Below are 25,311 nucleotides of genomic sequence, written 5' to 3' on the forward strand. Positions count from 1 at the left end.
CCAAAGTGTACAATCTTCCATAATACAGTTTTATTCAAGGATATATTCCAACTCCATTAGTCTGTATTACTGCTACTTTTAATTCTTATTCTTTTGCAAGCCCATTTCAAGGGAGACTTGAGTTTGAGCTGCTTTCTCTGTGTGTGTTTCAGTGTGCCAGGACAGCCGTACTTGGAGGAGCCCTACCAAAATATTTGCTTCCAAGCTTTCTTGACCACTTTACAGTCTCCAAAATCATCTGATATGGATGATATCACGTTTTGCATGGTAGGTGGGACTCACTAATCTTGTGAATGTTTAGATGTGTTAGATGTAGCAGTGAAACAGAAGCTGTTACCAAAGAGTTTAATTTGGTTGCTGTATTAGTTTTGTCTAGAGATAAAGGTATAAGTGTAATGTTACTAGCCTAAAAAATTAAAATCATATTTTTCAAGCTTAAATTACAAGACACTGTTTTTGTTTTTTTGTTTTTTTTTTTGCTGTCGTTCTTGTTTTGTAATTCTAGGTTTTTAAGAAAACTATTTTTTCCCTCCTGACTATAAAAGCAATACCATTTCAGACTAGTGACTGTCTTTTAGATGGAAGGGAAAGGAGTGGATTCAACAATATCTGCAATATTTTATTTCTTTTTTAAAAAAATCTGTTGCAAATATGACAATTTCTTAACATGTTTTAAATTCTGAGTAGCACATTTCAAAAATTATAGATCTAAGATGGTAAAAGTTCCCTATAGCTCTCTGCTCAGATATAACCACTGGAAACAATTTGTCCTACGTGCTCCCAGATTTTTTTTTCTATATATAAATGACCATATTTACAATTTTTAAATGGGATCGTGTTAAATACGCTGTTTTGCCACTTTCTTTTTTAATATCTTGGACCTCTTTTCAGTACCTATTCAGGACCTCTTTTCATGTACCTCATGCTTTCTAACTCTCTAGCTAGGAGACCTTGGGCAAGTTACTTAATATCTCCATGTTCCTTATCTCAGAAATAGGACAGATGATATAACTACCTTGTTAAGGGTCTTATGAGTAGTATGTGAAATAAAGCATTTAAAGTGCTTGGCAAAATGCATGCTATTATTATTGTTGAGTTTCACATGTTAGCAGAGGGTTAGCTTCTTATATATTCATTGTCATGATTGATGGACATTCAAGTTTTTTCAGTGTTTCCACTATTTCAAACAAGGCTACAGTTCACATTCTCTCCAAGTGGGGCGTATTTCTAAAGGACAGAATCCTAGAACTGAGATTTCTGAGTCAAAAATCAGTCTCAATCAGAAGTGCCCTCCAGAAACCTGTCCCCACATACATTTCTTTGCCTATAAGAGCTGCTGAGGTTGCTGCAGTGTAGATATTCCCTGCTTCTGATCTCTGCTGCCGTTTTTTCATTCCAGTCATATTCTTCCCACCAAACATCTCTTCCCTCCCTCCCCCTCCTTCACTCATCATTTGTACATGCTGATTTATAAACTCTTAAAGATCACTCTTACTCAATAAGAGCACCCTGTTCTTCTGGAAAATAATTAGTAGAAGCTAGAAGAGAAGATCTCTTCTTTGGATCTTCATCTCTACTTTCCCCACCACCCCACCCTTCCCGTCTAAAGATTTTTTCATCACCTAAAGACTTTATCTCCATTTTAAGTGGTGCTAGAAAGTTGATGCCTAGACAACCAAATTTCATTTATCTTTTAACTTAGTCTCCTTTCCCCCCCTAGTTGTTACAAAATGCTTTAAAAGGTATACAGTCTCTTTTAAATGGTGGGAAGATGAAATTGACACAGACTGATGACCTTGGAGCTCTTCTAGCGGTGCTAAAGGTAAGGCATTATCTGTTTAAACTCTATGTCCTCATTATGGTTAGTATCTTTCCTATTAAACCCCAGGAATAAAGACCACTTTACATTATCACTCCAAGGCTAGCTTTAGGGTATTTTTTTTTTTTTTTAAGAGAAAAGCATAAAATGTTTATATTCAAGCATACTTAGAATTAATGGGGACTTGGTTCCATAGTGTAGCAGTTAGCACGTCTGCTTTACACTCAGAAGGTCCTGGGTTTTGTGCCCCAGTGGAACCACGGTCCATGGTCTACGGCCACACCACCCTGAACAAGCCCGAGGTCTGATCTCGGAAGCTAAGCTTAGTACTTGGATGGGAGACCAACTAGGAAGACGAGGTGCTGTAGGCATAAATAATAATAAATTAAAACAAAAACAAAACAAAACAAAAAACAATGGAGAACAATAAACCTTGCTTTAGTAAATATATTTTGACTTAGGGAATAGGTTATGAGGTATGATCTGTAGATAATTTTAGATTATTTTGAATCTCTTTGTACTTGAAAGAAGAACCAGAGTTTCTCCTTGGCTCTTGTCCCCAAGTAGTGGGCAGGCCAATCGAGATGTGTGTCAGTAGGCTGCCGTCTTTTGGCTTCTGAGCCTGTGAGTCAGTGGGCAAGTCAGGTCAGCCTCTCTGGGGCTCAGCTGTCTTCTTGTGCGCCAGGAAATGGAAAGAAGCTTTGTCCTGGCCTCAGATCAAAGCCATGTATGATAACTTAGCTTTATCATGATGAAAATTTTTATTCTTTCTCTGTGCCATCACCACTACTTCTAAATAGATAGATATCTGGATGTGGACATGGATAAGCTAAATATAAATGATAGATGGGTAAAAAAAATTATAGATAGATAAAATAATTGGATAAAACTGGTTAGGTAAATTTTAAAAATTAATAAATAAAAATAAGTAAATAAGTAAACTAAAATCAAGCCTAACTTGATCTGGACAAACCAGACCCACCTGGAGCCTGGATGAGATTAAATTCTTCTTTAAGTCCTAAACCTTCAAGCTATCTATTTTCTTTCATGTTTATTTCTTTAATTAAACTTCTAAACAATAATCTGTTTGTATGATCCAGAACACAATGAATAATTCTGGTTTCTGATTTCTGATTTATGTTTTTTGTGTGTGTTTCCTTAATCATCATCATTAGAAATCCATGTTTCATGGACTCCCTGGAGTAAACATAGAGATGCCCACGGTATTGTACCCCACTCCACTACCTCAGTATGATGGGCGACCACCTGTCAAACCGCAGCAATTAGAATCCAGCGCTTCTCGACCAACTGTGGTACATTTATGCAAATTTACATTTAAGTTGCAGATTGTTTTTAATTGCTTGCTGTGTGTTTTCTGTGATTTGCGTTACTACTGTGCCAAAGGCTCACACCGAATTTGATTCAAGTTAGGGGTTTTAGCATAGTAAATTTAAATTTATCACACTGCTAAAAATACCAGTTAGAGTATCTTATATTTTAAGATGTCTAAGTAGTATAACAGCTATAAAAAATAGGCATTCAGTTTACACCCAAAGCCAGGCATCTTCATCTCTCAAATGCTCAAGACCGTAGGTCAACAAACTTTTTCTGTGAAAGGCTAGCTGGTACATATTTTAGGTCTCTGTTGCAAATGCCAACTCTGATGTCCTAGGGCAAAAGCAGCCATAGACACTGTGTTAACGAATGTGTGTGCTGTGTTCCAGTAAAACTTTATTTACAGAAACAGGCTGTGCACTGGGCTGGATTTGGTCTTTGGACTATAATTTGCCAGCCCCTCTGTGGACCATTAGAATCCACTTACCAGTCAGCTAACTATCTCCATGCTACTTATATTTACCAATTTCCCAGCCTTTCCAGATAACTGTCCTCTCCCTCATGTTTCTGTTGGAGAAGCTAGAATCTACAGATACATGGCCAAGGTATTACATCTAGAAATGTAATACCTGATAAAAATGCTTATAATTAGGAATTCTTTCACTCATTCACTTAATCTACATTTACTATACATTTGCTATATCCCAGATATTGTGCTAACCATTAATGATATAGTCTGTTTTTAGGAGTTTGGAGGAAAAGTGAAGATGGATGAATAAACAATTATAATGCAATATTATGGTTTCTTTCACCAGAATATTCACAGGGTACTTTGGGAACACATTCAGGGTACCCAATCAAATTAAGGAATAAGAAGGCTTTTTAAAAGATGTGGTGGCTAAACTGAGACTCAAGAATTGGTAGTGGTACATAAAAGGAAGGAAAGTGTTTTATTACAAGGGAACAAAAGGTGTGTAAACATAGGGAACGAGAGTGCGTATAGCCCATGGTTAACTAGTTGAGCTAGAGTGTCAGGTACAAGGAGGGGAGGGTTGGGGCAAGTATGAAGCAAAGGCCAAGTCATACGCGTCTTATATAGTATGCTAAAGAGTTTGGGCTTTTATCATATAGATGGGAGAGATTCACTGAAGAATAGTATATAGCAGAGTGATGTGATAAGATTTGCATGTTAGAAAAATCATTGTGGTTTGAGTCTGGAGCCACATTAATAACTTAAGTTGGAAGCAATGAGGATCTTTTTCCCCAAGTTCAGAAAATTCGAGAATACAGAGAAGAATACAGATTCCAGAGATATTTGGATGTCAGAAAGAAGGAAAAGAAAGAAACTGGCTTTTACTTGATATCTATACCTACAAAACCCCAGTGCCCTGAAACATGCATTATATGTAATGGATTAACGTCTCTCTTATGCATCTAGAGTGGTACTAATTATGGATCATATTTGGGAGAACTGAGAAAACAGTCACTCAGGACATTTTCTGTAGACCTTAATTCTCTTGCAGAACACAAGTTGAGAAGGCTGAATGCTTTCACACTATGCAGTGTGTAAGGTCGGTAGCATTAGCTTTATACTTACAAATGAGAAGGTCAAGCTCATAGAAGCTAAACGATTTGCCCAGGGTTACAGGAGTAGAATGTAAACCCAGGCCACAAGTTTTGCTCTGTCTCACACTTTTCATACCTTGCTTTGTATAGTCCCATAGGGTATGTGTAAGCACTTAAGATAGTGCCTGACATATAGAGTGTTAAGGAAGTGCTACCTTTTTTTTTTTTCCCTTCTTTTCTCTCTTCCAATGACATATCGGGGACATATTTGGTAATTCTCAAATGAGAAAGTAATAATGATTCAGTTAAAAGCCATTTTGAAATAGCTATCATATAAATGTTTTCATTTGCTTCTAACATCAGAATAAAAAGAAAAAATCAAAAGTAAAACCAAAGAAAATCCAGCAAGGTGAGGAGGAGGAAGAAGAATCCAGTGGTGAAAAAGAAGCAGCCCCGGTCACTGGCCTGGGCAGAGTAAACCTGCATGAAGGGACCACTCAGCGTCTCTCCTCCCTGGGTGTCCAGAGTTTGTCATTAGATGGAAGTGGAGCTGCAGGAAAAGATCGAGTCTCTTCACCCTTCAGCTCTCCCAGTTGGAAAAAGCTCAGCAGCAGTGAGTCAGATTATTCTGATGCTGAAGGAGGCCTGCAGAGTAAAATGAGGTAGTAGTATTTTGTTATACTTTTATGCCTTATATTTTAAGTTGCATGTAAGTTTTTATAACTTCACTAAGTTATATGACTGCTGCATGTGATTTAATTTGATTCTCATTTATGTGGGACTTTGCATTACTCTGCATTTTGCCTTGTTCTCTTGATTGGCCTTTGTACATGTAGTTCCTCTGCCTGGAATATTCTTTCTTTCTTTTTCTTTTTGCCTTTTTGCCTTGTTAACCACTACTCATCTTAAATATGAGCTTGGCAATCATATCCTCTGAGAAGCATTTTCTGACCACCCAATTCTGGCTTAGATAACCCTTTTACCTATCTCTGCTTTAATATTGATCATGATGTGTTGCAGTTATCTCTTCAACTCTCTTCTCTGGCATTAATAAGCTCATCAAGGGTAGGGACTTGGTTTATGTCAGCACAATGCCTGACACACATGAGGATACTCGGTACATGTTTGTTGGATGAATGGCTACTCCACAATGTCTCCTGTAATACTGGTTTCCTATCATCAAAATGCTGCCCTCTCATTCTCTATCTAGTTGTGTTTTATTAATTGTCAACTTTATCTTAACTTGTTATATAAACAAATTGCTTTAACAGGTTTTAATTGCATTTTGAAAATATTATTTTTTTAAAATATGTTGCCATCTTTAGGACTTATTCAGGATGTTGAATTTCTCCATGTCATTTGAGTTGGCTTGAATAAATAGTATTTCATGCTTATATTTTTAAAAAAACTATTAAAAGACTTTTTCTTTCTTCTCTTGGTTATTAAAGGTCTTACCAAGCCAAAGTTCGCCAAGGAGCATTAGCTTGTTTTCTTTCAACTATAAAATCAATAGAAAAAAAAGTTCTTTATGGTTACTGGTCAGCCTTTGTTCCTGATACACCTGAGCTGGGAAGCCCACAGTCTGTCTCCTTGATGACTCTTACATTGAAAGATCCTTCGCCAAAGGTAAGGGCATTCAAATTCCAAGCATTATGCCAGGAGGAAAACTTTACAAGTCTTTATGGTTTTCTCTGCCCTATTCAATCTTAGCTGAATGCAGCTCGTACACTACCAATGGAAGTCCTGACTTGAGAACCACTGGGTAGGCGGGAAATGGTCTTATGTGGAAAACAGGTTGAGGGAGATCACACTGTCACTTCCTGCCCCAGGGCCTGCTTGAAGCCTGAGCACACTTAGTTATTGTCCCTTTTGAGCTGCACTGAAGCAGCTGTGCTTCTCTTTTATGGAAATATTGATTGCCATGGTACTCATAATAGGAAAAAATAAAAAATGGCTTAATCAGTGAATATCATGGTACATAATGATTATGAAGTATGTGTAAGGCTTATAAAAATGCTTATGACATTTCGTGAAAGTATACAATATAGAATTCCTCTTAAAGTGAATAGTTTTATTTAGGACAGTAGTATTTTTTGTAGGTTATTGAAAATACCCAATATCCTAAGTAGTCAAACCAGTAGAAAATTTTCAGATGGACTAAATTAATAGCAAATGAGAACCTGGGAGATAAAAGGAAAATGAATGGTGGCAAGTAAATCAATAATGAAGCCATTCTAATAATTGAAAGGAAAACTGTTATAAAGGCTAACATATATATTTAAAGACCCTCCAGCTGAGGGGAGCTGCAATAGATAGCCAAGGAGATGGTGCCATGGAGCAATTAGCAGGCCAAGTAAACCAGCTGCACTGCAGCTGAGGGGATGTGGGACATGCGAGTTTGGGATATGAGAGGTTATGAGGTCATGTCTAATGAAAGTGGATTGAAATAATTTTCATGATGTTTATGTCTTTATATTTTTTAAATGTTTACATTTGACTTAAGAGTGCCATGAGAAATTTTATGTACTGCAAAGCAGTTGTCCTTGGTTTGGGTTCCTTTTGATATGTTCTTGCTGTTTAAATTCAGTGACTATAAGAAAAGTGATGAGTAAAAAAAGTACAAAATTTCCTTCTGGGAGATGTCCTAGGTCCAGTAGTACAAAAGCCACTTGAAGGCCCTGGAGAAATGGAAAACTAGTCATCATTCTTAAAGAGGATTTTAAAAAGGTCAAAATAATGATTAAAATTCATCAGTTCAATGTAATGGCGAGTGAAATGATTATATCAATAGATTCTTAGCAGCTATTAAATTTAGAAGGGTGTAAATAAGTGTGATAATTATTGTGCACAAGAGGTTTGGAAGCATACCTTGGCACAATGTCCATAGTGTAATTAATTGTGCACCAAAACACATGGTAAAAGAAAGTTTTTTGGTAGATGACGGCAGTCTGAGAGCCTTTTAATGAAGACTTCTAGAAAGTTATATGCGAAAACTTAGAAGTACTAGTTCACGTAATTGGAATGGAACAGCATTTTGGATTGATCAGAGCTAGATTAAGAGATGCAGCCATGTAGAAAGTCTGAGTGGTCATCTTTTTAGGTGCTCATTGAGTATAGGGGTGGCTGACTGAAGTTCCTCTTATCCAGGATGAAACATGACAAGATAACAATAATGGTTCTTGTCATCGAAGTGTACAGTGATGATAGTATGAGTTCATGGCAGCTCTGATATGACCAGTGGTAGATTCAACTGAAAGCACAATTTTTACTAATACACTGAGAAATTTTCCAAAGAGAGATGGACTGAAGGAAAGTTGATTGGACTCTTCCATTCAGAACACCAACAATGACAGATTACTATCAGGAAATCGGAATACGAAATTCTAGAATGGTTCAGTGGGAAGGAGAAAACTTAGAAATTTCTTTTAGGATTTGGCAATTTGGGAAATTGTCACATGTTTACATTTTGGAAATGTGCTTCAGAAGGCACATCCTGTGCTTCCAGGTAGCATGGAGTAATCAGTAAAATAACACAACTAATTTAAGAATTTCTTCTATATGATTTCCTCAGGTGTTACAAAGGTAGATTATATAGATATAAGTCCCATTGGTGACTTGATCTAAAGAACAAACTATAGGAAAACCTTCCTCTTCATACCTTGAGAATTATCCTGATTTTCAAATTCCGTGATGATTTATTTCTCTTTTTGAGAGTTATGAAATGTGGAAACAAATCAAAATCTAGATATTAGATGGTAAAACTAGGAAAGAGAATAAAGGGTTAGAGTTTTTAACTGTCATTGAATGGTAGGTAATCAGGTTTTCTCTTATGTGACCAACCAAGAACAGGTGACCTTTGCTTGGATCTCTCTGAATCTAGAGACTCTGACAAAATGTTCAAATGCCTCTATCTAAAAGGCAACCAACTTTGGAAGTGTGAGTCAATGAACTTAATCCTGAACATGTATGAAGAATAATCAGTACTTGGACAAAGCCAAAGAAGAAAACAGCCCGGTGCCCTGCATTAACACTTCCATGGTACCCACTCCCAGCAGTGATTTCTTCATCACCCTCCAGAAATACTCTGAGATACAACATACATAAAAAGGAAAAAATAACAATAGACTGAGCTATCTCAGCAGATATTTTTGCTACATTCTTAAGCAGTAAAAAAGGAAAAGTGCTTTTCTGTTTCTTTACCTTTGAACAAGCCTTCATGCCCAAGGCGGTGTAACTACCCTCTTGTGAAACTGAGCACTGGTGTTTATAAGGTTGAAGTCTTTTCTCCATCATTGTAAATATTCTGACAGTAAAAACTTAGGAACAAAATAAGCTCTCTGGAGAGCTGTACCTCTAATAGTTTGCTTGCACATCAGTAATTTCTGCTGAAAGTGCTGATGAAAGCTGGTAAACAGTATATTAAATATTGGTATAAGAATAAATGAAGCAGAACTTGAACTGGATTGTGTCATAAATAGCATTTTTATAACAAGAAATATTTTAAACAGAGCTTAAAAGAAATTAAATTAGAACTATGAGAAGTATAATTTGATATAATATCACATTTCTATAAAGATTTTATACTTCCGTGGTGAAAAATAACCAATTTCAGTGACATTTCTTTTGTTTTCATCTATGATAGTCATGGATGCTTTTTGTCTCTTAGGGTACCAAAGTTAATTGAACTGAATATTTTTTATTTTTGAGCGTCGTTTATTTCCACAACTTGGATTTTAATTTTACTTGGTTTGCGAGCTGTCAGAATTATGATTTTTAAAATTTCCATCTAAAGAAATGGAAGCTTAGCTAATATCTACCTTTTCAGTTCAGACCAGTAACCCATCTAATCAGAGGTTGGCAAACTGGCCTGTGGGCCAAATTGGCTCACTACCTGTTTTTGTATGACCCATGAGCTAAGAATGGTTTTTATGCTTTTAAATAGTTTTTTAAAAATCAAAAGAAAAATAATATTTCATGGCATGTGAAAGTTATATGAAATTCAGTTTTCATTGTTCATAAGTAAAAATTTATTGGAACATTGTCACATTTATTCCTTTATATAGTTACCCTGGCAGAGTTGAGTGGTTGCTCCAGAGACTCTGGTCTACAAATTCTATAATGTAAAATATGTACTACTGGCTCTTTACTGTAGAAGTGTGCCAGCCCCTGATGTAAGTTCTTGGATCAGCTGACGTGAGCACTAGCCTGCTAGTACACTCTCGTGTGCACTTGCTCATGCATTCAGATGCTCTTGCTTTCCCTCACATATAATTTCCTAATACATTATCAACTTTCTAACTTAAATGATATGCTTAATTCCAAAGAATCATACTGCTGTGCTATAAATTTCTTCTCAAAGCAATAACTCTTTAGTTTTTTGTTTATGAAATGACTTATTTATTCCTTGGTTACTTGGAGATTATATAATTGAGAATTTTCTGAAAAACCTTTTTTATACTAAATTCAGATATGCTTCATGTTGAGTTAATGTTCAAGTTAGATCCTAGAATTATGTCGATTCCTGCTTTTCAAAAGTCTGATAGAAAGTGTTTAATTGGCATTTTTGGGTGAGCTTCTCAGAGAGGGTACAGCATTTTTTCATATTATCATTTACACTTTATTTTAGTTAAATTGGCTTTCTTTTAATTATTTTCTTGTTTTCAATGCTACGAAAGTATCACAGTGTCAATCGAAAGTAATCTTTTAACCTCATGAAGAAAATGCATTGATGTGGTGACACTTTTCCTGACAAATACAACAGTCCTATGACAAAGGTGCACTTGTTTCCTTTTCATCCATCAAGGTATATTAAGGGTATTCTTTGATTATCAAAGACTCTCGCTGCAGGCAGTGCTATTTCCTGCACCTAAGAATGAAAAATTTGGATCACTAACGGTGCCTGCCAAATCGAATTTACACAGTTCCTAATACCCTATTTAATTAACATTGAGCACTCAAAGATGCTTCAGGGTAGAATATGAACAGACTGTCCTCAGAAATTTTGATATGAAACAGAATCTAGACATACGTATTTTTTTCTGTCCCATTAGCTATCCTCTCTTTTCAGTTGATTATCTGCTTGAATAAACTAGGACTCTAATCTTTAAATTATTCTCATGCTCATAATTTTAGGTTTTTGTACTATGGTGTAGCTTGGACTTATTCCTTACCGTAAGAAAACCTAACAGCAATGTGATTCAAGAAATTTTTTAAGTGTGAGGTACAAGTGGTCTAGTTCATGGCTACCTTTAGGGCCTGATAGGTAATCCCAGTGCCTTTATTCTCCTAATTAAAATAAGCCAAATACTTTGAAAATTAAAAATGTATATAGGAAGAAGGGGATCCGGTGCCTGCTTTTTAACTAACTGATATAAATCATCCTGACATTTCAGACACGTGCCTGTGCTCTACAAGTTTTATCTGCCATCTTGGAAGGCTCAAAGCAATTTCTTTCTGTTGCCGAAGATACCAGTGACCACAGAAGGGCTTTTACTCCCTTCTCTGTAATGATTGCTTCCAGCATCAGAGAGTTGCACAGATGTCTTTTGTTGGCTTTGGTGGCCGAGTCATCCTCACAGACCCTTACTCAGATAATTAAGGTAAATATGCCAGGTTATATATCAGTAGGTTCTAGAAGGGGTTTCTCTGTTTCAGTTTTGTATAATGTTTTACATTTCCCCAGAGTAACTTGGCTTAAGAATATAACTGTCATAATTTTTAAAAAGATATTCTATTTGGACCTACTTGTTTGATCTTAGCTATCATCTGTATGTCCAAATAAATGATTTACTAAAAATACTCCTTTATTTTTAGTTTTAAGTTGTACCACTGAGCATACAAGTGCTATTCACCCTAAGGAAAAAAAAAAAAGATCGATTTTCAAATAAATGGGAAGACTTTTCTTTTGAAATTAAATGCTATAAAATTTTGTCTTTGTACTATGGCTCAATCAGGCCTTTTGACAAGCTATTCTTGTATTTTGCAGTGCCTTGCAAATTTAGTATCAAATTCACCTTACAACCGTCTGAAACTCAGCCTGTTGACCAAAGTCTGGAACCAAATAAAGCCTTACATCTGCCACAAAGGTTGGTAGTAGTTTAAAACTACTTGCTTCTTTATATCAATCAAATCTAGATTGTTAGTTAAAAAAATATTCATAGCAATTGTGTAGCTCTATGATAATCTCTCCTTACTCTTCTCAAGTTTTCAAGAGAATCAACTGTTGCTAGAATTTTACTTTTGACTCCTGAAAGAAATGAACTGGAGAAATTGTAAAGTTTAATGCCTCTTCGATGCTTCAGTGCAGTAACTAGAGTATCCCTTTAGAATTAGTATTAAGCCAGGTGCAAGGGGTCCCCCTCTACTGTATAATACTCACATTATTAGGCATAAGTAGAGGCTGGATGGACAGTCAGATAGACAGACATCATCTTTTTGGAAAGAAAAACTGGAATATAAAGCCTAACTTCTTTAATATTGTCTCCTCTGAATTTTAGATAAAATTCCAGAACCTGAAATCCCCACCAACTACAGGGTCTTATATCTTGATATTTTCTGACTTTTTTTCACACATAATATATTTGTGTTATATATATGTACTTGCCTTTAGAACATTTATTTGCAAGCTTTAGGATCAGACCACATTCTGATAAGTTGAGTTTTTCCGTCACAATTACAGGACTTGAAGGAGGTGTGGGTGTTTTTTGTGACGTCATGGGAAGGGTGCTAGACCCAGAATCAGTCTGAGGATCTGCAGCTCACTCCTATTTCTGCCATCTCATACTCATGGCCCTCTCTGAACCCTAATTTCCTCCTAACAGGAAGAATTATACTTCATAAGATTTTTATGAGGCTTAAGTGAGATAATGATGTGTAGACTAGGTTCAGTTCACTCCTTTTACCAACATGTAAAATGGGACTCAGAAAGGTAAATTTTGCCTTAAGGTGTCTCCTCATCTTAGTGGCAGAAGTAAGATTAAAACAACCTGAGTCTCTTGCTCAGTCCCCTGCTTATTCCACTGCACCAGCTTTTCTTTATCTGTAAACTGAGGGGAGTGGACTACGTCTTATGGGTACCTTTCAAGTGTCTGGCTTTGTCTTCCAGTAAGTTTTTATTATTAAAATGATCAAACCCACAGAAAATTTGAAAGAATAGTACATTGAACACCTGTCTACCTCTACCTAGACTTAATAGTTGTTAATATTTGCCATACTTGCTTTCTGTGTCTCTTTCTACATAAATGTATCTGTGTATGTACGTATACATATGTGCGTGTATATATGTATATGTATGTGTATATATGTGTATTTTTTATATGTAAATATATTTAATAGACCTTTTTTCCCTTGAACTGTTTGAAAGTAAATTACAGACATGATATTCCACCTCAACATGCATTGCCTAAGAATGAAGACAACCTCCCAAAAAACACAAAACCATTCTTGCACCTAAGAAATTTACATTGATTTCATAATATCATCTAATATCTAGTCTACATTCAAATTTCTCCATATGTACCAAAATGTCTTTTATAGCTTAAAAAAAAAACAAACCCTAGGTTCGTTCAAGATTGATGCGTTACATTTAATTTTTATGTCACTAAATCCAGAGTAATGCCCCACCTTTTTTTTCTTTCATGATACTGAGTTTTAGAAAAGTCCAGCCTGATTGTTTTATAGAATGTCTTACATTCTCTATTTGTCTGATTCTTTCTTTATAGTGTTGTTTAACTTATATTTCTGTCCCATGTATTTCCTGTACACTGGAAGTTAGGTCTAGAGGTTTAATTAGATACAGATTAAACAAGGATGCCATAATTCTTAACTGCCTGCAGGGATAACTATGGTCATGACAGCTGTTCCTACGGTGATAGGTTCTTACTATTTCCTTTGACAGATGTTAATGTTCGTGTGTCAAGCCTCACGCTCTTAGGAGCCATAGTGTCCACACATGCCCCTTTACCTGAAGTCCAGCTGCTTTTACAACAGCCCTGTTCTTCCGGACTCGGCAATAGCAATTCAGCAACTCCTCACCTCAGCCCTCCTGATTGGTGGAAGAAAGCCCCCTCAGGACCCTTTCTGGACGAAGCATCAATTAGTTCGCCAAAGGGGTCTTCAGAACCCTGCTGGCTCATTCGACTTTGCATTTCCACTGTTGTACTTCCCAGGGAGGATTCCTGTTTGGGTCTTGATGCTGGTTCTGCAGCAGGAAGCACCTACGTACCATCCCCTATGCGATTGGAGGCCTTACAGGTAGGAAGTTTCCTTTCCTCATCTCTGAAATGGAAGCAATTATTCTTCCTTCACAGGGTGTTAGCGAATCTGAAAATGACGTAAAACCGAACCACATGACAGTGGTGTTAGTGGGAGTTGTATTTTAGGTGTGAGTTCTTTGTTGTTGCTGTTTTGTTTTGGTGGGAGGGGGGAGCTTTGGTTGTAAAATGTCAGTTTCATTCCTCTTTGTAAGCCATATTAGTCACCTCAAGTATTACGTGACAGGTGGATGTAATAATTCCATAGTAATTCTGAAGGAAATTGTATAGTCAATCTTTGATTTCTACAATATAATAAGTGTTTTATTCTCTATAAACTTTTCTTTGGTCTTATATCTGCTTAGAGACAACTAAATATAATTAATTATTCTTTCAAAGGGAGAAAACAATTCTGGATTGAAGTATTTGTTTTTTCTGTACTGAAATATAGTGTAAGACATGGATTTGGTCCTGGAATCTGCTGCTAATTATGGTTAATATTAAACATGTCCTTTAACTTCTTTAACTTTTTCAGCTTAGTTTCTTCAGCAGAAATATTCAGTTAACACCTACCTCAAAAAATTGTGCTCAGGCTTAAATGAGGTAATATTGATAATCTTAATGAAACACATTTTATAAATTACAAAGCACCATAGACGTATATGAAGTCATCGATTTTAGTCATAAAATAAAGATTATAGTTGTTCATTTTATTCATCATATTTCACCCCTTTGTTAAAGTGTGAGTGATTTCTGAAATATTGAAATACTTTTTCAGATGTTGCAGCCCTGCATTCAGGTCTTGGGGTTAATGCTTGTTCTCTTTGCAGGTATTGGCTCATCTGGCAAGGGGCTACTTTTCAGTGGCTCAGGTATACCTGATGGAGCTTGGAGAGGTGATTTGCAAGTGCATGGGGGAAGCAGATCCATCCATTCAGCTTCATGGAGCAAAGGTAATTTTCATTAAAAGCCATATGCTTTTTTCCTCGGTTTTCCCTTTCTATTCTTCCCTCTGGTACATGTTCATTGCTTCTGAGGTTTCTTCAAGAGGTTTCAGGTAGAGAAGTCATCATACATTCCTCTATTTTTAGCTCTACATATAATCCCAAAAAATTGATTTGGTAAGAAATTAACAATACTGTATATAGCTGGTGATTTTGCTCCTGGAAAGAATGCCTCTGACACAGAAGTTACAGAAGAAAGAAAGAAAATCAATTGGAAATTATTTTACTCCTTGATTTGATGTAATCTCCAAACTGAAGTAGTCTTTTACCTTCATAGTTCTAACATTCTGCTTTGATAATCTATTTCTTCTATCTTGACAGCTTCTGGAAGAACTGGGTACAGGCTTAATTCAACAGTATAAACCAGATTCTACCATAGCACCTGATCAGAGAGTGCCAGTCACCTTGGTAAATAAATGTCAATTCATAGTTTTGCCTTTTCTTAGTGCTTCAGTCAGTTTTATGTTGAGGCTCAGTGATTAAGTGGAGTAGACACTATGGTTTCTTCCAATGTCAAAAATTATAGTTTCTAATCTAGGATGATATACTAGCATAAATAGGTTTTATTTGCATTTCAGTTTATTTGCAGTTCAATATGTGTTAGGATTATATGTAACATACAGTCAGCAATGCAAAAAACAGTATTCCTTTTGCATAAAAACCTAGTTTGGCTACTCAGCCTGCCCAACAGTCAGACTAGAATGGTGAGAACAGCCAACGATTTAGAATCAGAAGGCATGAGATCAAATCTAGCAAGTACCACTTAATGGATATGTGATTATAAGCATAATTTCCTCATTGTAAAGAGGAATAAAAATCCTTAACTCATAGGGCTGTTGGAAGATCGAATGAAACATAAAGATGCTGACAAATTGTAGCTGCTCAATGAATGTTAATCCCCTTAACTCCTTCACTGTCACAGCCTCGCCACAATTCCTGTTAGATTCGTGTGATCTTAGGTTGTTTGTGGCCCCCACACTGTCTCAGTTCTTCGTGGGAGGAGGAACACGTGGCCTCAACAAAAAAGTTGTCTACTTTGTGTCAAAAGAAAAATCATCTCAACATTAGTGATATTTTCTCCCTGTGCCCCCCCTTATCCTGCTTATTTTTTTTCCCTTCACAATTTCCATCATTATTGTAGTGAATTAACAAAGTCTAGCCCTAGTTCCTCCCTTAGTGTGCTACTAAAGCTGAAATGTCACCAATTGCAGGGAAATGGGTTGAACTTTGCCATTAGACAGACCTAGTTTTGAATCCAAACTACTCCCCTTGCTCATCAAGTGACTTTGGGCAAGACTCTTAACTGTTCACACAGGTGTCGTTTCATTTGTATAAAAGATATACTTTCCATATTACTTTTGTTGAGGAATAAATTATCCTAAACACTTAGCAGCTTAAAACAATATACATTTATTTTCTCACAGAGTTTCTCTGGGTCAGGAATTGAGAGCAGTTTAGCTGGGTGGTTCTGGCTCAGGTCTCTCACGACACCGTTAGTCATGATGCTGGCAGGGGCTGCAGTCAGCCGAACTTGATAGGGGCTGAATGATCGTTTTTCAAGGTGGCTCACTCACATACCATAGCAAGTTCGTGCTGGCTGTTGGAAGAAGGCCTCACTCGCTTCCTCCCCATGAGGGCCTCTCCAGAGGGCTGCTTGAGTATTCTCTCGATATGGCAGCTGGCTTTCCCCATAGCAAGTGGATCGAAGAGAGAGAGAGGCAAAGGGGGAAAGAGAGAGATGGAGAGAGAAATACAGGGTTTTTATGACCAAGCTTCAGAAGTTGTTACAATGTCACTACCACACCATGGTACACAGGTCAGCTCAAGTTAGTGTGGGAGGGGATCGCTTCCTAAACATTAAGAGTCAAGAATCATTTTGGGTCATCTTGAAGGTCAGCAACCACAGCTATCCACATTCTTCTGGTTTGGGATGGGGAGGGCCCAGACTGGGTTTCCAGAAGCTAGGCTTGTGGGGAAGACAGAATGGGTACACAGGATACACAGCAAAACTCAGGACTAAATCCGTGGGGCAGAGGAGACACCCAAACCCCAGAAAGATTTGCAAATGAACCTGAAATCTCAGGGATTTATGACACCCAAACCCCAGAAAGATTTGCAAATGAACCTGAAATCTCAGGGATTTAATAAAGCATGGGAAGGAAATTGATAAAGGTACTCTTTGGATGCCTACCTCAAGGGCTTTGAAGTGAGGTAATTCTTCAAAGTGCTTAAAACAAAGTGCCTACTGCTCAATTTGAGTCTCTGCTATGCACTAAGCACTCTGCTAGGAACTTTACACACAGTATTACATTTTATTATCGTACAAACTCTGCCAAATGGATGTCTATGCCTTGTTTCACTGAAGAGGAACCAAAGCTTAGACAGGTTCCATGACTCACCCAGGATTGCAGAGACAGGAAGCATAACTGAAAGACTCAACTCCAGCTCTGCCTCTGGATCCCATGCTCTTTGGACTCTAGTATATAGCCTCTGAACCACTCTGGGACCCTGATCTCTGTGCCCACGAGAGATCAGGTTGAAAGAGTCCCAGCTGGGTGTCAGTGATCTGGATTTTAGTCCAGCTCTACTACCTACTATCAAGTTACATTATTTCTTTGTGCCTCCGTTTCCTTGTGTGAATATGGAGATAGTGATATATACTACAGTTAGTTGTGCAGAGGGTGATATGAGCTGATATGTGTAAAGCACTTAGAACAATACCTGGCATATCATAAGTTCTCTAAAAAACATTAGCTGCTACCGCTATTGTTGTTACTATCATCATCTTCATCCTCCTCCTCATTATTATACCTATCACTTTTTCATGATAGACTGTAGTTTCCCAATCAGTAGAATGGAAGGATTCAGTTAGTTGTTTTTTAAAGTTTTCATTGCTGTAGAAGAAGAACTAGCAAAAGCATTTACAAAAAGTTTCCACTGTGAGGAAAACCATTTCATTACTTTGGTCACTGGGATAGTCTTAGTGTCACCTTAGGTCCACTGTTGCTTCTGGGCTGTAGTTTTAACTGTGCCCCTATTCCAGGTGGTGCTGTTCTGGACTATGATGCTGAATGGTCCTTTACCCAGAGCCCTGCAGAATTCAGAGCACCCGACTCTGCAGGCGAGTGCCTGTGACGCCCTGTCTTCCATCTTGCCAGAAGCCTTCAGCAGTCTGCCGGTAACTGTTTTCTCATCTTTAAATCGTGCCCCTGAGTGTCAGAGCTTGAGTTTGACTTTGATTCTTTTTTGTTTGGACCAGTATTCAGCATTATTTCTGAGGAAAAGGTGCTTAGTCTGCTGGAGTGTGGGGCGAGGGCAATGGGAAAACTGAAAATATTAATGTCTCAGGAGAGCTTTTCCTCCCTGTGCTTAGAAGGTGGGTGGTAGAGGTGTAGGGAGCAGAGTCTTTGAAGTCAGAGAGATTTCAGATATATTTCAAATCTAAACATTAGAAAGACCTGGGTTTAAATCCTAGCTCTTTCACTTCCTGGATCTTTGATTATCTTAACTTCCCTAAAACTGCATTTTATCATCTATAAAATGGGAACGACATGAGTAATAACATGAAGTACATGAAAATACTTAGCTGGTACCCAGCACCATAATAGTATCCAACCTGTCCTTTCCTTTAGTCCTCAATGGTATTTGCATCTGTTCTTATTTATATAAATGAGCTTTTATAAAGAAGGCAGCTTTAATGAAGTAGGATAAAATGACCTAATTCATACAGTTGTAAAGGTTAAGCGATCACAGATGCTGTGTGTGCCCTGTACCAAGTGGGTACTCACATAATAAGGAGTTGTTTCAACTTCCAAATATGGACTCAAACACAGACCTGTCACAGTCCCTTGTTATTTCATTCTCACTTTTTCTTTGCCAACCTTTCTCATTGCAGAGTGACTGGCAGATCCTGTGCATCACGATGCTGCTTGGGCTGAACGACAGCAAGAATCGTTTAGTGAAAGCTGCGGCTTCGCGGGCCCTTGGAGTCTATGTGCTTTTCCCCTGTCTCAGACAGGTCAGAGTGAGCCTGTATAGCTCTTCTGTGTCTCTTTTGTAGTCTCTAGCAATCCTTTTTTTTTTTTTTTGAAAGAGTGGATGTAGAGCTTCTGAGTTAGACAGTAAAGGAAATTAAATTGCTTTGTAATCTAGTTTCCTTAATTGCTACTAAAATATGGTAGTACCAATAGTTAATTTATTTTTAATTAGCACACTGCCCAGGACTCTAGGTGCCCAGTAAATGTTTAATGAACAATTGGGAAAAAATAAGATGAGTCCTTACCATGTGATAGTAATAATTTAGAAGGCTGATTTTTACTAAGAAGGAAATAAATTTCTCCTTCACTCTTACTTGTGACATTTATCTCACTGAGAAGTATGTAAGTAAGTAATATATGTTTTGGAAATGTATTTCATTGTCAACATCATTTCTCAAGGCGGAAATCAATCCAAGCTCAGAATTCATAGATAACTGTCACAGGCTAGGGTATAAAAGCAAATCCATAGGCTCCTCAGGTGTGCATGGCACATGCCAAAATCATGGGAGAACTTCCCCTTGGATTTTAATGAGTGTTCAGATTGTAATATATAAGAATGATAAACTGAGTAAATGAGTTTTGATTTCCAAATAGAAATTTGTGGTGAAGACTTATTACTTTATCTGAAAATGAATCTGAGAATTTCCAGAGTAACAGTGTAAACTCCTAAAGTAACTACAGCATTTGTTTTGTTTATCTTATAGGATGTCATATTTGTTGCAGACACAGCAAATGCAGTATTGATGTCACTTCAAGACAAGTCTCTGAATGTCCGGGCCAAAGCAGCCTGGTCTCTGGGCAACCTGACAGACACTCTGATTGTTAACATGTAGGTGATTCAGCTTATTTCCCTTGGGAGACTTCTGAGGCTGAGGTCCCAAGAGAAAATCTTTGATCTCTACTATAAAAGAATTAGCAGTAATTCACCCCATATTTTGCAGTCAGTCTTCTTGCTTTGTTTTGTTTTATATTCCTTCAAGTAGTAAGATTAGTAAGCAGTTCTTATATATATATGTATAAAAAACTGTATGCTGATATAAGAAATACATTCACATTATAGAAAATGTGGGAAATATGAAAGTACATATCTAAAACCTTTGAAATGGTTTCCCAATTTCTCAAATATCACATTTTCATTTTTTAAGTAATATATTTACAGGTGATGGAAAAAGTTCAAACAGTACAAAAGCCTTTCTCTTACCTTAATTGCCTCATTCCCCTCCCCAGAGGCAGTTGTTGTTATTTATAGACAAGTGTTCAGCTTTTTGTTGCTTAACTCTAACATACAACATGTATATGCATTCTCTTGACTTTTTATAAATCATTATTTATTTTACACAATCATCACTTTGCGATGATTATTTAACCATTTTTCTCTTATTGAACATTTATGTCATTTTAGGCTTTGATATGCAGTAAATGTTTTTGTGCATGAAATCTCCATTTGAGATATTTCTTTTAGTTATATTCCTAAATGTGGTCAAAGGATATAAACTATAAGTTCTTGGTATAAGCTGAACAGATTTGTTAAGCTGTTTTCCTAAAGTTTTTATAGTTATACTAAATGAATATATTTGTGTATATATACATTTACATGGGTTTTACCTTTTGACATTTTGCCTGCTTTGGGTGGAACAGGGAAACACCAGATCCAAGTTTCCAGGAAGAGTTCTCTGGGCTCCTGCTCTTGAAGATGTTGCGATCGGCTATAGAGGCATCCAAGGATAAAGACAAGGTAGACCCACAACAAAATCTAGTATTCGTCAGGTTGATACTTAGCGTATTATAGTTTTATTCCATCAGATCAATCCCTGTTTAAAGGAGATTGAGGGTGTACTTAGGGTAGAAAGTGGCTCACTCCGCACTTATACAATTTCTTTGCTATCTTTTATCTCATGAAAAATATCAGTGCCATTTGTAATACTACTCCATGATAAGTCCATGTTGTTTTAATATTAATCTGATTTTTTCAAAAAAATCTTTAAGTAGAATTGACAAGTCAGAAAGATGAGCAGTCCTTGGTTTTGAATATCCCGTCAGGCAGACATAGTTCAAATCTTGGCGTGCCCTATAGTAGCTGGGTGCATTATTTAACTTCTCTGAAGGTCAGTGTCCTTAGTTATAACATGGAAGTGGTTACATATACCTCATTGGACTCTGAGACATCTTATGTTAAGGCACCTAGCACAGTACCTGGCATAGTACCTGACCCATACCAAGTGCTTAATTTAGTACGGTAGTTCTAAAAACCTGGGAAGCTCTACCTCAGACTAATTCAATCAGAATTTCTGGAGTTAGGGCCTGGGAATTGTTTTTTTAAAAAGAAATCTCAGATGATTCTAGTATACTACAAAGAAAAAGATGCTTTTCTCTAGTACAGAAATATTGGACTGGAATTTTGAAACCCAGCTTCTCCTCCTAGCCTTGCTGCAAACCAGCAGTGTCTCCCTGGGCTTTACATGCTCTCTCTAAATCGAGATGCATCTCTCTGAAGTCCAGTCTAATACAAAAAATATCAGGGTGAGAAGCTCTATAGAACCTCATCTTTCCAATGGCTCAGAGTGTTAACCACACAAGACCTTGTAGAGATCTGAGAACTGGCACCTTTACAGGCTGCAGTTTTCATTAACTCTCTTGCTTCAGGGCGTCTAGGACCTCCTGGGTTTTTTTAAGCTGAAATAATTTCTGAAACATCTTTTTGGCAAAACAGATTTCTAATGCTTTTACGTTTTATTCTAGGTGAAAAGTAATGCAGTCCGGGCCCTTGGAAATTTGCTTCATTTTCTGCAGCCATCTCATATAGAAAAACCCAGATTTGCTGAAATTATTGAGGAGTCTATCCAGGCCTTAATTTCTACTGTTCTAATTGACGCTGCCATGAAAGTCCGATGGAATGCTTGTTATGCAATGGGAAATGTATTTAAAAATCCTTCTCTTCCATTAGGTGAGAAATTTTCCTCTTCCCTCTAGTGGAAGTCCTCTTTGGACAACACACCCCAGTCGACACTGTTATTAAGATGTTTATCACAATATTATTTATCACAGTAATAAAAAAAAGAAAAGGAAAGATACTGATCATGGTATGTATATTCAGTGAGATATTGAGGCATTTTGTTGCCTTTAAAATTATGTTTACAAAAAGTTTTTGATAATCTGGAAAAATACTTCTGATGTTAAATGAACTAGAACAAGATATGAAATTGTTTCTACAGCATGATCTCTCTAAACTGTTTAGAAAAAAGACTGAAAGGAAATTAGCCTAATTATTAACAGTGGTTGCCTCTGGGCAAGATGATGAGTAGGATTATTTTCTTATTTCATTTTTTAAATTTTCTACAATGAGTGTATATTATTTTAAAAATCAGGAAAAAAAATAAAGGAAAACACTGGCATGGGAGAAAGAGGGTATAAATTAGAAATCCTGTGAGCCCTTAGTACTAAAGTAGAATGCTGCATATAAGGACATCTGTCTCTAAGTTATGATGTGCCATGCACCTCAATATAGCATCAGTAGCTAATAGCTGCTTAGGCATATGGATCATAGCCTCCAAATCCCATTCACTTTAATTTCCAGCATTTGCCTTATACATTTGTCTTTGTGACAAGATTTGAAACATAGTGTATGTTCCTAGAGAGGAAAATCATTCTGGTCCAGCAGAGCATGCATCAAGTTAGGGGAATCTGGCTTTGCTTTCCTTTATTGCCAAGAGCATCCAGGCAGACCAGTCAGCTGGGAGCTAGTGGATAAATAGCCTCATGTCTTTTTCTATTAAGGAAAGCACCTAAAGTGGCTTTTAGAGTTGGCGTTCATTGAGGGTGGGTGTTAGCTTGGCTGTCTTCAGAGGCAACATAGAAGTTGGAAGGGCCAGGAAAGTTAGGAAAGCTCAGTTCTACTCTGCTGCTGATCTTGAGGAATAAGTAACCCCCCCGCCCCCCCAAATGGAATAGGTAGTGGTATCTCTGACAAGGAGGAAAGCAAGCTGATTTTCTGGAAGGGAAAGAAGACAAAAATCTGGGCATCATCTTCTCTAAATTAGAGACTTGACCCTTTCCTTAATCTGAGTACTGATTCCTAGTTACTGCCTAGACAGTATTTTCTTTTTCTCTACAATAAAATGCATGACTTATGGCCAGATCAGTATCTGGATGCTAATCTGAGTAAAAAAATATTCTTTTACTAGCACTAACAGGGCTGGGCAAACAAACAGTTATGGTTTGCACACTGCTCAAATGTACCCAACTAAGGGAACGATTCAGTCCATGCTCCTCCCACTAAGCCATACCCCGTCAGGACAGCATCTTCCCAGAGAAGTCTCTTTCAAAGTCACCAAAGTCTCTGTTTTGGGTTGCAGAGGCCCTCAGCATGTGGCAGACTTATGTAGGGAAAGAGAGAAGTTTGAGTCGGTACTTGGCCACTTACCTAGGATCCCACAGTTAATCACTCACCACTCTGATTCTATAGGATTATTGCAAGAATTAAAACATAAACTAACGAGCACTAGTGTCTGTGTGTTTTCTTCTGCCCTTCTCCCTCTCACCGTACTTACATCTAATCCTTCATTTGTTTAAATGACTGTGGATTCTTTCTAGGAACAGCCCCATGGACCTCCCAGGCCTACAACGCCCTGACGTCGGTTGTGACATCATGCAAGAACTTCAAAGTGCGCATCAGATCTGCCACTGCCCTATCCATCCCGTGCAAGAGAGAGCACTATGGGTCTGTTGACCAGTATGCTCAGATCTGGAATGCACTGGTCACTGCCTTACAGAAGAGCGAAGACACCACAGACTTTTTGGAATTCAAGTACTGTGCTAGCCTACGGACCCAAATCTGCCAGGCACTGATTCACCTCTTGAGCTTGGCCAGTGCCTTAGACCTGCCCTGCATCCAGAAAACCCTTGAAGTGAATGGAGACATGGTCCAGTCCTATATCCTACAGTTTTTAAAATCAGGAGCAGAGGGAGATGATACCGGAGCACCCCACAGCCCACAGGAAAGAGACCAGATGATCAAAACGGCCCTGGAGCACTTAAGCAGTGTCCAGGTCATGGCTGGTGACACAGCCAAAAGGGTCATCATGGACTTTTTAGAAGATATCCTGACCATTTATTTTGATTCATCTGGATCATAAATAGCACTTCTAGGATTAAGAAATCGGTGAATATTTCACCACACTTTCTAGGGGTCAAGTGATAACAGGAAGGTGGGAGCTTTTGAGCATCTGAGGTGTGGGATTTAATCTTCAGGACAGAAGTAATCCATCCATTATTTATTTAGAATGGGTTACCAACTATGTAAGTTTTTCTAAAAGTACTCAACCACTTCAGAGGTGGTTCTGCTGCATTGGCCATGATCGGATTGTTGGACCCTTTGACCCATGCAATCAGGAGCTAAGGAGTTGAGTTGTGGTGTGGGCTGAGCAGACTGGGGAGTTGTGAAGGGTGTTTAGTCTCAGAAGATTTTTTAAAAAGCAGCAAAAGGATTTAGGAATTAGAATATTATATATTGTGTCTGTGAGAATTGTCTTTCTTTTGTAATAAACTAATGAAAAATAGTCTGCCCATAATCTGCATTTATAGAGAGCTGTGAGCCATGCTGATGTTCAGCCAGTATGCACTGGTAACAGCTACAGTGGTTGCTAAAACACTGAAACTTTTCCTTGTAGGTTGGTAAATAGCTGCTGTGCTGAACTCCCCAAGTACCCACTGTGACGCCCCTCCACGTCTCTTGAAGGAAGCGGCTTATTTACCTATCATTTTCATAAAAGAAAAAATGTGGCATATGTAGTTTATTCCTGGTGCTTTGGGCTTTCACCGGTGGGTTTCCTGATAAAATATTTGTGAAATGACTTCGAATGGTTTCATTTGATAAATCACTCTTATCCTTTGCTCATCTTGAATAAAATCTAATTTTTTTCTTTTTAAACCTTTTGCTTCTGTGAAGCTTTCCAGGTCTTTGAAACAGATGTTAATGTTCGTACGCAGGGAAAGACCAAGGATAAGCAATTATAGAAATTCCAGTAAAATTCTATGAGTCCAGGCTACGGCTTCTGTCCCGATGGAATGTTGACGGTCTCCTCACTGTGGCATTGTGGCATTGTCGGTGTACACCATGGGGGGGAGCCTGGCTCAGACACCTTGGGCTGGTGCCTCAGTAAAGCTGCCATCATGAAAGGCAGCCATGCAGAGAATAGAGTTTGAATTTATTTGATGTAGAAATGAGAAAGTCTGACTCTGATTTAGAATTCTAATTAAGAATGCCAAATTCTGACCTGTCTTTTGATATTTAAAAAAAAAAA

At 37.6% G+C, this 25,311-nt stretch overlaps 1 protein-coding gene across 2 annotated transcripts in view; it reads left to right on the forward strand.

Moving 5' to 3' along the window:
- The window catches only part of HEATR6 (HEAT repeat containing 6), a 32,770-nt gene extending 7,832 nt beyond the window's left edge, over nt 1-24,938 (forward strand). Inside the window, exons 1-16 of one of the 2 annotated variants that reach the window (XM_011379373.2) lie at nt 126-267; nt 1,721-1,822; nt 2,995-3,132; nt 5,084-5,382; nt 6,169-6,346; nt 11,113-11,319; nt 11,706-11,805; nt 13,617-13,972; nt 14,802-14,924; nt 15,297-15,383; nt 18,019-18,153; nt 18,871-18,993; nt 19,717-19,841; nt 20,651-20,747; nt 21,752-21,956; nt 23,603-24,938. In XM_011379373.2, coding sequence (XP_011377675.1) covers nt 244-267; nt 1,721-1,822; nt 2,995-3,132; nt 5,084-5,382; nt 6,169-6,346; nt 11,113-11,319; nt 11,706-11,805; nt 13,617-13,972; nt 14,802-14,924; nt 15,297-15,383; nt 18,019-18,153; nt 18,871-18,993; nt 19,717-19,841; nt 20,651-20,747; nt 21,752-21,956; nt 23,603-24,144 — 2,841 coding nt within the window. In that variant the 5' untranslated portion in view covers nt 126-243 and the 3' untranslated portion in view covers nt 24,145-24,938. Of the gene's footprint in view, nt 1-125; nt 268-1,720; nt 1,823-2,994; nt 3,133-5,083; nt 5,383-6,168; nt 6,347-11,112; nt 11,320-11,705; nt 11,806-13,616; nt 13,973-14,801; nt 14,925-15,296; nt 15,384-18,018; nt 18,154-18,870; nt 18,994-19,716; nt 19,842-20,650; nt 20,748-21,751; nt 21,957-23,602 lie in introns of those variants that run through there. The other variant, XM_011379372.2, reaches the window with a different exon arrangement.
- The last annotated feature ends 373 nt before the right edge of the window (nt 24,939-25,311 follow it).

Source organism: Pteropus vampyrus, unplaced genomic scaffold (genome assembly GCF_000151845.1).
Source record: "Pteropus vampyrus isolate Shadow unplaced genomic scaffold, Pvam_2.0 Scaffold358, whole genome shotgun sequence".
NCBI classification, from domain to species: domain Eukaryota; kingdom Metazoa; phylum Chordata; class Mammalia; order Chiroptera; family Pteropodidae; genus Pteropus; species Pteropus vampyrus.